The following is a 16608-nucleotide window of genomic DNA, read 5'->3' on the forward strand; positions in this document are numbered from 1 at the left end:
GGGATGAATTGCTGAATCGGCGCTGACGGTTTATTAGGTGGGTTACTTGGGGCTTGCTGCGCCACGGGCTAAATGCTGCGGTTCTAATGGATGAACACCCACCGAAAGGTTCAGAGAGTGAAGAAAGCCAAGAGCCAAACACGCGCACTCCCGGCTTTGCTTCGTCAGTAACTTTCTGGCCTTGGACAAGTCACTTCCTCCCTTTGTGCCTCATTTTCCCTCTTTGTCTGACCGATTCCCTACTGCAGAGCACTCTTGGGTTGTTTGTCTGAAAAAGCACTGTATAAGTGCAAGTTATTATTCATTAAACAATGTCATTAAGGACTTTGAAAGGAAACAATGATGTCATTAACAACTTTGAAAGGAAACTGCCATTAATGACTTATAAAGGAAAAAAGTAGCGACTGAAATATCTTCTGTGCCTTTTTTTTTCCTCTAGCAGCTTAAATCAAGCGAGACAGTGGATCGTATTTGTCTTCATGGTTTTGATGCATTCAAAACAGCAAAATTGATTAATATAGCAGGTCATTGTACAGGAAGATGACAAATTTGCCTTTGGTACTAAATTACTTTTTTATGAGTGGAAATATTTTGAAGGGGTTGTTAGAATCGCGCTGCCTCTTTTAGCCCCAAAAGCCGAAACTCCCACGCTTTCGTGACATACCCGTGTTTATGATCCCTTTCCAGCCCGCTGTGCTCTCCCACTGGGGTAACGGGGATTCCTATGGGCCGTGTGTTTCAAGTGGTTTAGCTGTTTATTCCCTTCTTCCTGCAAAAGGGGGAACGTGCTACAGACCATGTGGTTGAGGAACATCTCTAAAACAAATCCAGTTTAACAAACCTAACGGGATGGTCATAAAATCACATAAACATTGCTTTGGAAGCAACTTCAAGAGACCAATTAGGCTAATTCCCTACAGGGAGGCAGAACCAAGGACTTATTAGTGTCATATTATTTTTATTATTATTATTATTATCATTATTTACATTAGGCAGTGAAAGTACACAACAATTACCAGAGAAATAAGTGATGTGGTCTGTGTCCAGAAACCAAGAGTGTTTTGAAGGAGCCTGTACTTAGGCTTTCAAGTTCATTCTTCGGAACCTAAACACGTGCCCTGCCCTCAAACCAAAAGGAGCTGTGGAGCTGCTCCCATCTCTCCGCGTGCCCAAACCTCTGCTGACGCGTGAGGAGCAGGACCGAGGCTTTTGAGAGCATTTGAACTCTCCCGGAGTGCCGCGGCAGCGCGTTCGGCACTTCACAGCTTCAGGCCCCGATTCTCAGCCTTGGTCCTGATGTGAGAGAGGGGATTCATAATCACAAACAGATTGGTTTATTTAATGGGAGTTAGGCACCTGTTTCCCTTTGCGCCTTGGGACTTTCTTCTCACATTCCTGCATTTTTAGCGCCTTTAAAAAATACGGGGCAGTAATCGAAGCTTTGCCTATGATCACCGGTTGCTCTCATTGAATTGCTTTACAAACCAGTTTAATTAAACGCTCTGTTTTGACATCCCTGTGTTGGTTTGGAGCATTGCATCAGCTGAGCTTGCAATTGTATGTTCAGTTCTTGGCTACGCTATCGGAAACTGCCCTTAAGACAGGAAACCTGAGGTAAAAGCCTGAAGGTAACAGCCCTGCAGCGACTGCACAAAACCACGTCGTGGTTCCCGGCCAAAACTATCGTCCCAGGGCTGGAGACACCCCGAGCTGGGCTGCCCCATGGCATGGCGAGGTGTGGGGCAGCCCTTGGGTAAAGGCCGCCACCCCTCACTGCCCCACTGCCGATCCAACAGCGGTCCAGGGCGCTAAACCCACAGAGACAGGCTTTCTCCTCCCTCCCTCCCAAATTACCTATATATATATACTTATATATGTACGTATATGATGACTTCTCAAGCTGGTTTCCAGTCTGCAAAAGAATCCATTGCAGACCTCGGCAGAAAAAGTCGTGCGCGGAGCTGCGCAAGCTCTGGAGCTGCTGCACCCCTTTCACCGCACAGCACCCAGGGCTGGGGAGGGGTATCAGCGCCCCCCCAGATCCCTCCCGCTCCCTAAGATTTTGGGAAATAAATCAATCAATCTTTACTGTGCTGGGGGCTGCAGGCCCGGGGGGGTTACCGGGACCCCCCGGTGCGGGTGTTGGGGTTCAGCGGCGGAGCTGCCCGGGATGCGGTGCCCGTGTCCGGGGGGGGAAGGGGGGCAGCCCGGCCCATGCCCGGGGCTGCGGGGCTGGGAACCGCCGGGCCTGAGAAAGCCCCGTGAATATCGACAGGAAACGATCGGCGGCTTTTTTGGTTGCGAGCAGCAGCGCTGAGGTTCAGGCAACGACATCCTGCCCCCGCGCAGCGCCGGGGGGGCCGCGGGGGGCGCCGCGCTCCCCGGGGCCGGGCAGGAAGCGGGGGCTGCGGCGGGGCGGGGGGGCGAGAGCAGCCCCGGGCCGGGACCGGGCGGCCCCGAGCACAGGCGGCCCTGCGCCACCCATCGCCCACCCTACAGACGGCTGAGTCGCTGCACCTCCCTGGAGCACTTCTGTTCCTCCATCCATCCCTGTGTCCCTTCCTCCATCCCTCCCTCCACCCCTGCATCCCTTCCTCCATCCATCCTTGCATCTCCTCCTCCATCCCTCTATCCATTCCTGCATCCTTTCCTCCATCCATCCATCCATCCATCCATCCCTGCATCCCTCCATCCCTGTATCCCTTCCTATGTCCCTCCATTCATCCCTACATCCCTCCCTCCATCTTTCTGTCCCTTCCTCCCTCCACCTTTCCATCTCTGCATCCCTCCCTTCTTCCTTCTGTTCCTTCCTCCCTCCCTCCATCCCTCTATCCATCCCTGCACCCTCCCTCCATCCCTCTATCCATCCCTGCATCCCTCCCTCCATCCCTCTATCCATCCCTGCATCCCTCCCTCCATCTCTCCCTCCCTCCATCCACATCTCCCCATCACTTCTCCATACGCAGCATTACAAACACCACAAAGCCCTTTGAACCACCCCTCCCTTCTCCCCGAAAGCTCCACAGGGACAGTGGGGCTGGGGACAGTGGGCGCCCGGTGTGGGACAGGGTGACCGCAGGCCCGTGGGGGGCTGCGCTTCACGTGTTTGTCAACCGGTGAGCAGCTCTGGTTCTCAGCGAGAGCTGCAGGGACGGAGAGGCAAATATAATCAAAGCTTCAGTCCTTCGTCACTGCTCTTGGGAGATTTGCATGGACCGTTCCAAGATGCCTGTTTACTATAAATGCCCTAATTATTTGTCAGAGGAAACAACTGTTTCCTTTACTGATAATTTCAGTGATTTATCATGGACTTTGCCAATCTGCCTTGCTGTTAGGATCATCCTTTTAATCGGGTGTCTATCTAGTGACTTGCAGAACGGGTCAGATCTTCTCGCACACCCTATTATTCATCAGAAATTTTGAGGCTGTAACCTGTTGCTTAGTCACTGGTGAGTCATAACTTGACACTTGGAAAATAAAAGATGGCAAAATTCTGACATCCTTGAGGCTCACCCCTGAAATAGTGTGTAAAGTCACCAGCACCGCTCCCGGGCGCTGCTTCCCAGTGAGCGCTGAGGGATCAGAATTAGGCTCATGGTTTCAGTGGAATCAATGAGTAATATTTGGACTAAATGAGTTTAGCTGTGACTCATACCTATCTATCTCGATGCTCAAATATTTTTGCCCTTAACTTGAGAGACCCAGGAATGGGAATAATAGCTAAGTGTCAAAAAGCGATGCATAAAGCTCTCTGCGGGCAAGGCCGGCGCAGGGTGCTTTGGGGCGAGGTGCAGAGGGATGGTGGTGTGCTGATTGGACTATGGTGAGGAATTGCACAGGGGCAAAACCCATCCAGGTGCACTAAGTCCAGCTTTGATTAAGATTTACATTAATTTAATTCAATCCTGTCAATTGCTAAATTAAAATAGTCTGTCATAAGCGCAATATAAAGTAGTAGTGGGTCTACATGAGAGGTTTGCACAAACGCAGCAGTATATTTAGAGTAATTTCCTAATATAGACAAACCCACTCTGTCCTCTTTCTTTCTTTCACTCTCTTTTGGCCCGTTGACAGTGGGATTACAAAAATAGTGAGAAGACCTGAAATTGAAAATGAGACTTGGTTTACAGAGCTGTGGCATTTAGGGAGGCAGAACGAGTTGAGCCAAGGTGATTTTTCTAAGTGTCAGCTCCGACGTGGCGGGTTTTAGTGGCGCTTTTCCCTACAGGCCCCTTTCTGCAGGGGATTTATGGGGTTGGGGGGGACGCCCAACCCAGCGGGTGTATTTCCAGGTCTCTGCCCTGAATTTTGCTGCCCATTTCAGCCAAATTATCTCCCAACGAGCTGTGCACGGTCAGGCTCTTCCCGTGTGCCCTGGCGTGCAGGTGACAGTGACGCATTTCTGCGTGAAGTGTACGGGGAAAGGGGATTTTTCCCTCCGCTCCTGCTCTCTCCCGGGCGAGGAATTCCTATTTCTGCCGGGCAAACCGGCAGCTTCACCGCCGGAACCCTTGGAGGAGAGGAAACATCCCCCCCGGGGGTGTCTGTACCAGCCCCAGGGGGTGCCAAGGGCCCGAAGCCGCCGGGATGTGATGCTCAGGACCGGGGGGGGGGGGGCTGAGCAGGTGCTCGGAGGTCGGGGGGGGAATCACGGCGCTGCGGGTGGGTGCAGGCAGCGGCACCGGGCCGGGACTGGCCCGGCGGGCCCGGGGAGCCGTCGCTTGCTGGTGAGAAGGCAGCCGAGGACCTCTGCTGGGCAAAGCCTAAAAATGCCCTTTTTTTCCCCCAAACGCGTGCCCTGCGGCCAGGCTGGCGGTGGGAGACCTCCGGGGGGCGCCAGCATCTCGCCTTTCCCACCGGGCCAGGCCCCCCCCACACACTCCCGCTGCCCCTGGGGGGGCTGAGCCCGGGGCCGGGTGAGCTCCAGCCCCCCCAGACCCGCATCCTCCGGCCGCGCCGCCGGGGCAGCGGGCAGGGACGGGAACCGGCCCCGGGCAGGCTCCGAACCGAGGGGGGGGGAGGTGGGGGCTCACGGCTGGGGACCGCTGGAGGGGAAGTGCCGGCTTTTCTGGGGTGTGAAACCTTTTAGAAATGGGAACGACAGCAAGAAACTGAACTATGGCTCGGCTATTTCTCCCGCCAATCCATCCACCCATCCATCTGTCCATCCACCAGTCCGTCCGTCCATCCATCCACCCACCCCCCGCTCGGGTCCCGTGTCTGTCCGGTCCGGCCCCGCTCCCTCCTGCCGCATCCCGGTCTCTCTCCATCCCGGCAGCCGAACCCGAGCGGAGTTTCCCCCCCCCGCCCCCCCCCGGCAGCGTTCGGGTTTAGCAGAGAAAAAACGCGCCGGGACTTTGCCCTCCCTCGAGCAGAGGGTCGGGGCTGCGGCTCCGGGGGTCCTTCCAGCCCAAATCCCCCGGGATGGGGGGTTGCATGGGGGTATCCGGGCTCCGGTGCAGGCACGGCCGTGTCCCCCGGGGGAGCGCGGCTCCCGGAACCCGGCGGCGGCGTGGAAATAAACCACAAACTCTGATTTTTAATTGTGGGTTGTTTTTTGTTTTTTTTTTTTTTTTTTTTTAATAGCATCACCGGAGGCAAAGGGGAAAGTTACGGGCGAGGCTGAGCTCGGGAGCCGGTGCGGGCGTGGGAAGGGGCGGAGGGGACGGGGTGGCCCGGAGAGGGGGGGAGATGGCAGAGTGGAGCCGGGATGAAGGGATGGAGCCGGGGGACAGCGACCGCCGCTGTCCCCGCTGTTTCATGCCCAGCTCCGCCAGGAGGGCAGGAGGGGGCAGCGGCACCCAGAGCACCCTCCTGCCGGCGGGGGCGGGGGGGGTGTGTGTGTGTGTCATGTTTTGACGGGTCCCTCTGACAAGCACCAAAGGGAAAATCAGTGGAAGGAGGCGGAATAGCCGGGGCAGAGCCGGCTCCTGGGACGGCTGCAGCAGCACCGGGCACCCCCCCAGGCTGAAGTCGGGCAGTCCCCCCCTCCCGCCTCCCCTCTCAGCCCCCACCGCCGCTGCCGCGCTCCCCCCGCGCTGCTCGGGAGCCACCGCCGCTCTCCCCGGCCGGGCACCGCTGGTTGCCGCCGCCTGCCCCCGGCTCCCGGTGCCCGTGTCACCCCCCCGCCCCGCTGCCCGGTCCCTCCCCCTCCTTGGTGCCCGCGTCCCCCCCGCCCCCGTGTCCGCTCCCTCGGGGACCCCGGTTTTTAGATGGTCACTTGCCAAGGCCCCGAAACCGCTCCCCAAAGGCATCTCTTTGTCTCATCTTTATTTGGGGAGCAGAGAATCCCCCCGCCGGGAGGGGGGGACGACGACAGCCACAAGCTCTCCCGTCCCTCCCCCACGGAGCGGGACATTTCTGCCAGGCGCTTCCTAAAAAGTGGAGCTGAAGCTGAAATTTGGGACTGAAACGCAAATATGTTCTATTTTATTGTTTCCCAGGTCGGTGCCTTCCTCTCCCTTTAGGTCTCGGCGCCTCCGAAACTGAGAACCATTTGGCAGCTGGGGGATACCCACGGTGTTAAAAAAAGAATTATAAAATCAAATAAAGACAAACAGATGGAACCTCCTCCCGTCCACACGGAGTAACACGCGGAAAGAACTCGAGAACAATTCTCGGCTCTTCAATAACTTTGCTTTTTCATCACAAATTCCAGGGGTTTAACTCAGCTCAGTAGCAGGTAGAGCGGCTCCTGCCCGGGCGGTGCGGGGTATAGAGACTCCACACCTCTGTCCGTGTGTCCGTGTGTGCACAGACCTGTTCGTGCCATGCACCGGGACGTGCAAAGGCACACGCTCACTTCGGTCCGGGGCTCCTTGTGCCCCAGGAGCGTTTGACGTGACCCTCGTACTCCCGCATCCCAGGTTTTGTGCAAACCTCTCCCGTAACCCAAGATTTAAATCAAAATTCGGATTATTTAAACACACACACTCCATATATCCCCCCCCGGATCTACTGATTCTTGCCTTTAGGTGCGCGGGCACCGCCGTTAGAAATTGCGAGAGTTTTTTTCTCTTTGGCTCCGCAGAGCTCTGGTGTGTGTCTCCGCACCCACCGCCGGGGGGGGGATGTGTATGTGGGGGGGGGATCTGCACACATGGGCATTTTCTGTCGTGGAGCAGAACAACCACCTCGGCCGGGTGGAGCCGGACCGCTGGGGAAACCCTGCGGATCTGCCCGTCCGGCGAGAGATTTTTATTATTGTTGTTGTTGCTGTTGCCAGAAACCAGCAAACTTTACAATCCAGATGTTTCCAGAGTGTCAGAACAACTCGCTGCTGCTGCTGCTGTTGTTCTTTATGGTGGAATCAAAAGCCGTGGCCGTGGTTTATCATCTGAGAGCATCCCCAGCCCCGCGAAGAATGCAGGTTGCTCTTTGCTTTATACCTATCTAACCCAGATGCTCCGGGTATCTCCCACTGTTGACAGCCGGTTTCTTCAAAGGCTTGTCTTCAGCGGTCCATCAATTAGGATAAAAAATGAGCTCTCATTCTCCTGCATTTGTTTTGGGAAGAGGGAAATTATTTAAACAACTGGATCTCCATTAAACGGGGGAGCGAGGGTGGGGAGCGGATCCCCTTACTCGCCGAAACGGAGCGAAATGCTGTTTTCACAAAACAGAGCGCTCTCCGGGCTGCGCCCCACCTCCCGCCTCTCCCCGCCGAGGGTTTGCTGCCCCCCAAGTCCCCCACAGCAAGGGGGGGGGGGGCGGAAGGGGGGGGGGGCGCAGGGGACCTGCGCTGCAGGGGCAGGAGGTGTCCTTCCCCTTCATTTTTCTCGCTTGGTGGGTGAAAGGACAAAGGGGGAATGTTAAGGCTGGAGTCCGCTGTACCCTTTTTTATTTCATCCACCCGCGCTGATGGCGTTTGTAAAGGCCGCGCTTCCTCCCCCCGACGGGCTGGGGGTGGGCGCAGAGGGGGGGGGGGCGCAGAGGGGGGGTGGGCGCAGAGCGGGGCCCCGTTTCTGCGGTGCGCGGGGACCCGCGGACAGGGGGACACCGGCGGGGAGGGAAGGGATAACGCCCGGGGGGGCGAATGGGCCTTTCCACGGGGTTTCTCCACCTTCCCCCCTACGGGAGGTTGCCCCTACAAACTCGAGCAAATTCTGTAACTTGTGGAAACGGAGCACTGCTCGCTGGCTGTGGCCCAGGCAGGCAGGGGACTCGGCAGAGCCGGTGTCACCCTTGCTCCTTTTATTGTCGCCAATTAGGCAAGTGTTGGTATAAAAAGGGCTCGGAGGCTTCCCGCACTCCCCGTCCAGAAGGTAGCTGCGATCCTCGAAGACATGTTCCTTTAAGCAGCCCCTTCGCCTTTTTTTTATTTACAATAAACACATTTTTGTTAATGAAACCCTCGCCCACTTTGCGATCCCCCCCTCCCCTCCCCAAAGCCCATAAAGCTCCGACTTTGCATATCTGAGCCCTGTTCTGTTGGGCTGGGTCCTTCGGGGGTCCCAGGGTCAGGCTGGGGGCAGCAGGGTCATTGTATAGCCATCATGGGTCAATAAGCAACTGGTCAGGCTCTCAATCCACATCAGGCCTTGAAGAGGACTGGGAAATGGGAGAATCCATTCATAATAATAATAAACTTGTCAATCAATAACAGGCAGGAGAAATACTTTGTAAAAGGTAAAAAACAACAACAACAAAAAGGTTTTTTCCTTTTAAAGTTTGACAACATGAAACTTTACGCAGTTTAAAAATGCTCCGAGGGTGTTTGTCTGTCGCGAAGGAATTTTAAATCGTAGTTGCTTTAAATATAACACGTAAAAGTTCGGAAATAACTGTAGTAGGTATGAGTGCAATTTAAATAAGAATTAATAAATGTTTCCCAAAGAACATAAAACGTTCTTTGAGGGAAAAGGCAATATCCAAGACCATCCTCTGTCTTAGAAAAAGACTGAAAATATGTGGTTTTCTTGCATCGCCTTTAATTTCTACTGATACCAGCACTTATTGAACGGCAAGGAAGGGTTTGGGTTTAAGCTTATCTTAGTAACAAAAATATTTTCCAGCATTCTTTTAATTCTAAACTGAACTAGTGAACAAAATCCTGCATTAGCAGTAAATCAATGTGTTCGACATAATAAGAGACTTTCCCTGGTTTAGCTGGGCTAGATTTAAAGGGGGAAAAAAAAAACCCAGGAATTAAGATTGCTTCGGATGAAATTTGTTAAAGAAAAAAATGTTCTGGGCTTATCATTTACTAATCTGCAAAATTTTTTTATTAGTACTTGTTCCCCTATAAAAGGAGTAAGAGCCTGGATTTAGCAAGAAGCGGGGAAACAACCAAATCACAATGTAATATGGGAAACATCAAAAGGCGACAGAAGAATAATGCAAATTCTCTGCTGGCTTTAAGATTGAGGCATGAAATCTTCCATCCACCAACTCGTTTTTCCTCTTTCTTAGAAGTCTGTTGTTTTTCGGGTTGTGTTTTAAAGACATACACTTCTCTCTATAGCTACAAAAAATACTCTTCTAAATAATCGGGGGGGGGGGGGGGGGAAATAGTCTGGTCGGAGAGAGCAGGAAAATGGAAGTTGTCCCCTTCCAACCTCCCATCGCATCCCTCGAAGTTGCCGGATTCCACGGGACCCTCCTCCCAGCCTCTTCGCAAGGATTTCTCCGGGAGAAGAAACCGTCTTGGAAGTATTGAGCTGTATTTGCTTAGGAAAACAAACAAACATATTTTTTTTTTTTCCCCAATCGGCAGTGTTTATTACTGTATAATTTCCTTCAGCTGCTCTCGAGAAAATGTGGTTTCTTTGTTAGAGGATGGCGAATGGCTGTTTATTAAGAAAGATAGAAATAAAGCCGAAAGTTTGAACGAGCGACCTTGGGCTGTTTGAAGCCAGGGGAAGGATGGGCGCGTTTTTAATTCCCTGAACTGGGACCCTCCTCCCACGCCAGTAAAACCACGCAAAGGAGCTGCCGAGCGAACCCAGCTCAGACGAGGACAAAATAACCACTCGTTTCTCCATCCTTTGGGGAGCCGCTCCCCGGGACCTGCCCCGGCTTTGCCTTAAATCTCTCGCTTTAACCCCAAGCAAGGCTCGAAAGCTTTTAAACGCCGTCTGAGCAGCACCATTTGGTCTGATGCAATCTATTGCTCTTCCCAGGCCTCTCCGGTAGTTTAAACCCTGCAGTTTTCATCAGATTGCATATTTTCGATTTTTTTTTTTTTTTTCTGGGTGTTATTTTTTTTGGTGTGTGTTTCTTCCCCCCCAAACCGTGTTGTTTTACGGGGAGGAGAAGGGAAGAGCAGCAGCCCGGTGGCCCCGGCCCGCGGCCCCGCAAGCAGAGCCCATTTTCACACTGAACCCACTTTTCTCTCTTTGTATTTTGAAACAAAAGAGAGGGGAGCGGGATTTGCATCTTTATAAATTGTCGTTAAATGCTGCTTTTGTTTGCACCGGGGTAATACCTAAAGAAAAAAAAAAAAAAAAACAAAACCGATAAGAACCAAACATCTCCTAATAACCGCCCGATTCACTGCAAATTATCCCAATCCGGTGCATACAGACACACGGCCCTGCGCAGCCGTGCGCTCCGCTGTTCTCCTCGGCCACTGGTTTTCCAGAAGCCTCTTATAAATATATATATTTTAAAAAAAGTGGATAAATTCGAATCTTATCTTAGGAATAGTACGATTTATTAAAATATTATTAAACGGCAATGTAACGTGCTCGAAGTTTAGATTGAGACTGGCGAAACAGGTTTTGGGAGTTTCATTAAATATTATTCACAAGCTGCTCACGGGGAAGAAAGGAGAGAAATCTTGAAAAATAAGAGAGAAATCCTGAAAAAATAAGAGAGAAATCTTGAAAAATAAGAGAGAAATCTTGAAAAATAAGAGCGAAATCATGAAAAATAAGAGCGAAATCCTGCTAAATAGCCCCATCCCACGTGCATGAGCAGGAATATCTCTGCCTTTGGGTGCATCTGAGAGCATTTTGGCAAGCCCTGGCTGCTGGCAGCATAAAGGTGGCTCCTGGAGCAGGGGGAGCAGTTACGGAGCCACCCACCACCCCAAAGTGACAGAAGGTTCCTTCGGGCCGGCCCTGGCCTGTCCGTCTGTCTATCCTGCAGGCAGCGGGGTTCGGGTCTGCTTCTCCAGGCCCCTCTTGTAGCCTGTAAAATGTACCAGAGGCATTTAAAAAACCAGTGCGCCAAGTGATTTGTAGAAATATTTTCATCCCGGACAGCTTAAGTGCCTGTCAGGAGTGACTGTCTCTGATCAAAATATTAGGGGGTTAAAGCAGTGCCTGGTGCTGCGCTGCTTTCGGCTCCCCCCGGCGCGGTGGGCCGCCTGCAGGTCTTTTACAAATTGTTTGAGATTAAAAAAAAAATAAACAAATAAATCAGAATTTCAATATTTTCCTTGAAATCATCCCTCACATCTGAGCCAAAGGGCTTTTCCATCCCCTCAGAGAGCCCGAGTGTCCCGGCGGGAGCACTAGGCCCGTCCTGGCCCGGAAAGCAGCGGGAAGGTGGGAAGTCGCAGCCTCTGCGTGTGGGTTCCCGGGTGGGAACTGCCGTGGGAGCAATTCCTGAGGGGCATCTGCTCTGTAGGGGGGCACGGCCGGGCTGTCCCTCGCTTTAGGGATCGCTGCACGGAGGGATCTTGGCATCTTTTTGGCCACCTCCTTCTCTGGGATTTATTTCTCGCAAGAAAAGAAAGTACAGAAAACGATTCCCTGCAGTTAAAATCATTCAGTTGGGCCATTATTAGTTTCTAATCACTTTTTTGGGTGGTAAAGCTGACCTACCCTCCCGGAGCGCCGGCTGCCCTGTGAACTCCTCCCTGTTCGCTCCCTGCCCTCTCCCCGGATCCCACCGCCAGTGTCGCCCCTCTTTTCCTGTTGGCACCTGATTTTGTTTTTGCACATGTCCCCCCCTCGCCCGCTCCCTGCGAGGGCTGTGGAGCTCGGGAGAGCCGTGAGGGAGGTTTGAGCTGTCAGAGCAAACCCAACCACCCCCACCCCCCCCCGCACACCCCACGCAGAGGAGCCCCACCCCGAAGACTTCTTCCTAAGCGGCGCAACCCAAACCTATTTGGGGGTTTCAGGGTTGGGGTTTGGTTTGTTTTATTGTTTGTTTTTTTTTCTTTTCCCCCTTTTTCTTTCCCTCCCCCAAGCTTTGGTGCCCTCCCACCAGGTCAAACAGAAAATGAGGCGTCGTAAAACCAACGTGGAAACCCCACGGGAAGCTCCAGCCGCAGCCTGCGGGATCCGCGCTGCTGCGCGGCCGCGGGAGAGCTTCGCGGCGGCTCCTTCTCCCCCTCCCTGTGCCCGCCAGAGCCGGGAGGGAGGTGCGGAGCAGACCCCGACCCGCGCAGGACGAGCCCCCCCTCGCCCCGTCCCGTCCCGTCCCGTCCCGTCCCGCCCGGAGCCCGCGGAGCCCCCGGCCCGCGGCCACGCGTGGATCCCCCCCCGCGCCCCCCCCCCCGCCTCCCCGCCTGCATGTGCGCTTCCGTGTCAGGCAGAAACGCACCTTACCCAAACCCGAGCCCACTCGGGGAGGGGGGGGGGGGAGCGTGGGGGTTAGTTCACCCCTCTTTTATTTCGCTCCCCGCTGCCCGCAGCCGCCCCAGCGAGGGGGGAGGGGGGGCCCTGCGCCCCCAGAATCCCCTGGAAATGGGGATATCCCCCCAAACTGATCACTTTGACTGCTTCCCGCGGAAACAAGCGGCCCTGGCGGGTACGAGGGCGAAATCTCCCGGGGATTCCTCACGGGTGGAGGTTACCGCGGGGACCCCCGGGTTGTTGTCCTCTCCCCCCGGGGGGGGTAAGGTTGGAACGCCCCCACTCCCCCTCCGCCCTCGGGAACGGGTGTTGGGCTGAGTTGCAAATACACAAATAATACAAATACACAAATATACAGATCTACAAACACACATATACACAAATATACGAGTACATAGATACACAGTATACAGATACACAAATATACAGATACACAAACACACAAATATGCAGATACACAAATATATAAATACACAAATATACAAATACACAGATAACACACAGAAATACAGACACAGAGGCCGCCGGGTCTCCCGGCTGTCCCCGTTTCCCGAAGCAGCGTGGCTGGGGGCTCTGTGTGTCCCCGTCCCCCCCCCCCCCGGCCCCGGCGCAGCCCCCCCGCGTCCCCGGCCCTCGCGTGGGACCCACGGAGCAGCCCATTCCGTGGCCGTTCCCATCTGGGGCCTGCAGCCACCCTGACAATGGACAGAGAGAAATATAAGTGCCCCCGCACGCCTGACGCTGCCCAGCTCGTCTATACATTAATAAAGGGGGGGTGAAGGCGTTATAGCGAGGGGCAGCGGGACAGCGCTGGCAGCCGGGACACCTATAGCAGAAACACAGGACGCTTATGGTGCCCCCGACCCGCGTTTGCTCTCGAGGCACCACCACCTATAGATAGATATATATATATATATGGGCACCACCACCTATAGATATATATGGACCCGCAAAGTGTCTGTGTGTCCCACGTCGAGCTGTCTGCGCCCGTATAGAGACCTCAACGCACACACACACACACGTCTTTCATCTTGAATTCACCCAGGGCCAAAATATTGTCTATTTGTGTCCCGATGGACAGAGATTTACTGGGAAATGACGTATCCATACATTCGCCTGTGCGCGGCTTCTGAGCCCCGTTTCCTCCTGGCCGGCGGTCGGGGGGGAGGCTGCGGGTGCTCTCTAAAGCCCCACAAGCCATCGGGAAGAGTTTGTTGCGCTGCTCCAACTTGTATTTTCTTTACCGGAGCCCCCCCCCAGCCCCTCAGAAACCCCCACGTCGGACAGGGAGACTCTCTGCCAGCTCCTTCCCCCCACCCCACGCTCCCCCCCCCCGCCCCCCCCTCCGCTCTGGCAGGGAGCAAAGCTCAGCCTATAGGTAAAATGGCTCTGGCTTTATGTGGAAAGAAAAATACTCGGGATCTGCCTTATATTTGCGAAGGGAAACTCCAGGTTGGCTGCGAGAGGGGCTTTTTTTTGCGGTCCCTCGCAGCGAGCCGCGCCGCCACCCGCTGCAACGAGCTGCAGTGTCCCCTCCGCGGCCACTTTCCGCCCATCGCGATGCAAAGTCTTCCCCCCTCCCCTCTGCCCAAACAAAGAGGAATTTGGTGTTTGTGTTGGCCGGCAGACCTTTACTCACAGGAAACTCTTGCCTGTGGAAAACGAGGGTGAAATGTGGTGGTTTAACACAGCCAGATCTGGAAAACGGGGGGTGTGGGGGGGGATTTTCTGCCCGCGGCAAGGCCAAGCGTTTGCGGGGGGTGGGCACCCATGGGTGCTGGGGAGGGGGAACCCCCCGGCAGCGATTCCTCCCCCGGCAGAACCGGGAGGATCCTCTCCCGTCAGGCGGCGAGAAGGTAAATGCAAATCAGGTGATCTCCGCTCCCAAATTAAAGGCGATGTTGGAGTTATTTTAAATTTTTTTACACGCGTACTCAGGAATGCGCTTCCTCCTCCTCCTCCTCTGGGATTGTTTCTAAATCGGGATCATTTGTGGTTGATCGTACATATAGTTGAACAAATTATTATTATCAAATTACTCAGATTTTGCCATTTGAACCACACACAAAAAAAAAAAAAGCAGAGGAAATCTAAAAGCAAATTTTCATGTGGGAGACAGACGAATCTTGAAAGGGAACAGCGTGCGCTGCAGAGCTGCAGCTTCCCTTCCCCCAGAAAGGTTTCCGAGGTAACTGTTTCCCCAAAATTAGCCTCCTGAGCAGGGAGTTAAAATCCCTCGGTCCAGCCTCCGCGGCTCCACTCACTTCGCTCAAGTAGCTTCAGGTTTATAAAGAAATAGAGGGGACGGGACAATGGAGCTCCCGGCCGGGTAAGGGGTTGGGGTTTCCCCCCCCCCCTTGGAGACACAAGCAGCTCTGCTTTTGGGAAAACATCGCCTGGTTTGTAAGGCAGGAGCAAGCTACAAATGCCGAAGAAATCTTGGGACTTAAAGTTTGAAATAAAGTTAAGCAGCGCAAAGGCATGCAAAAGAATTTCTTTTTTTTTTTCCTCTTTTTTTTTTTTTTTTTTTTCCTTAAAGAAAGAGTTTGGAAGATGCGAAGAACGTGTGTGAGTAAAAAAAAAAAAAGAACATAAATATTTTTGCATTGCTTTTATTTGCACGTATTGCCGATGTTATTGTCGATACCGCGCTCCAGCCCGTGCTCATTCCAGATAATAAATACAGTAATTGGCAATTAATAAGCATTCCACTCCGGGCTGAAGGATGAATTGTTGCGGAGTCAATCGTTTCGAACAACTTGCTTAGAGTAATATCTTTCACGCTTTATTAAATCTATACGTACACACACCCATCCCAGAGGAATGGATTTGGGAAAGCGCAGCGACCTCTCTTAAAACAACCCTACATGAAAAAAAAAGGGGGGGAAAAAAAAAAGCTAAAACGCGGAAACAAAGCGGAGGCACCCGCGCTACCATCACCTCGAAAATACAGCGTAATTTGTAATACTATTATTTTTTCTTCTTCCTTTTTTTTTTTTTTTTTTTTTTTTAGGAAAAAGAAAAACGAAAAACCCCGAAGCTGCCTCTATTGTGTGAGCCCGGGCGGTGAAGCCGCGGGCACGCCCGGGAGCGGAGCTGCGCGGTGCTGCGCGGTGTTACGCGGTCCGCCCCGGGGTTTATGAGGTTTTACGCGGGGGTGTGCGTGTGAAATGTTGGGGTTTTATGACATCACAGAGCCGGAGTGCCCAATCAGCTGGCGGGTGGCGGGGAGGGCTCGGTGGGGTGTTCCCTAGAATATACCGTCCGCGGCGGCGGGGCCGCGAGTGCGGAGCCCGGGGAAGGTGGGAGCCGCACGGAGCCCCGGGGCTCCCCCGCCTCCCGGACACCCCCACGCCCCCCCCCCCCCCCGCTACCATTTTTCCACCCCCCCCTTGTCGGTAGCTTTGTTTGCTTAAGCATCTCAATGGCTTTGCACAGCGAAGGGGGGGGCTGTGCTTGTTGATTCTTCCACACACACACCCCCAAAAAATAGAGATTATTTTTGAAGTGGAAGGTGGGGTGCGCGGCCGCGGGGTGGGAGCTGGCCGGGGGGAGCCCGGAGGATGCAAGATGTTTGACTTCTTTATTTTTCTTTCTTTTCTTGTTTTTTTTTTTGCTGGGGAGGGGGCAGACGAGGAGTCAAGCCCCGGTACAGGCGGAGGAACTGGGTGTTCGGAAGATGTTGCGAACCATTGACTGGAGCGTTTGAAAGGGAGATCGACTGCTTTGGCTTTTTTTTTTTTTCGCCTTTTTTTTTTTTTTTTTTTCCTCCCCTCCCCCCTCCCCCACCTCTCCGGAGGGGTAGGGATGTGTGTGATCAGGGAGTGGAAACAAATATGTCCTTATTTTCAATGCCCCCTTTGAAAGAGACAAAGTAAATGCTCCTTGCAAAATGTTCCTGACCTGCGAAGGGACCTTCGGAATTGTTCCAGCCACCATGGATTACAATGGGGAAGCCAGGCCGGGGGATTTCCATGCCGGCTATCAAGAAATCGAAGGGATAAACTTGGGATACTTACAGATCAATGGCACCCAGATGTTTGCTTTGGCCCAGGTCCTCAGCGACCTGTTTAAGGATATC

At 53.6% G+C, this 16608-nt stretch overlaps 2 protein-coding genes across 2 annotated transcripts in view; one reads left to right on the plus strand and one right to left on the minus strand.

The window, feature by feature from the left end:
• The window catches only part of RPL19 (ribosomal protein L19), a 389457-nt gene that overhangs the window by 236377 nt on the left and 136472 nt on the right, over nt 1-16608 (minus strand). The window lies entirely within an intron of this gene.
• Nucleotides 16420-16608, plus strand: part of EPOP (elongin BC and polycomb repressive complex 2 associated protein) — a gene marked incomplete at both ends in the record, with an annotated part of 2027 nt that continues 1838 nt past the window's right edge. Inside the window, 1 exon segment of the mRNA XM_082494997.1 lies at nt 16420-16608. Within this exon segment, the coding sequence (XP_082351123.1) occupies nt 16420-16608 (189 nt within the window).

Source organism: Vanellus vanellus, assembly GCF_965231255.1.
Source record: "Vanellus vanellus genome assembly, chromosome: 24".
NCBI lineage: Eukaryota > Metazoa > Chordata > Aves > Charadriiformes > Charadriidae > Vanellus > Vanellus vanellus.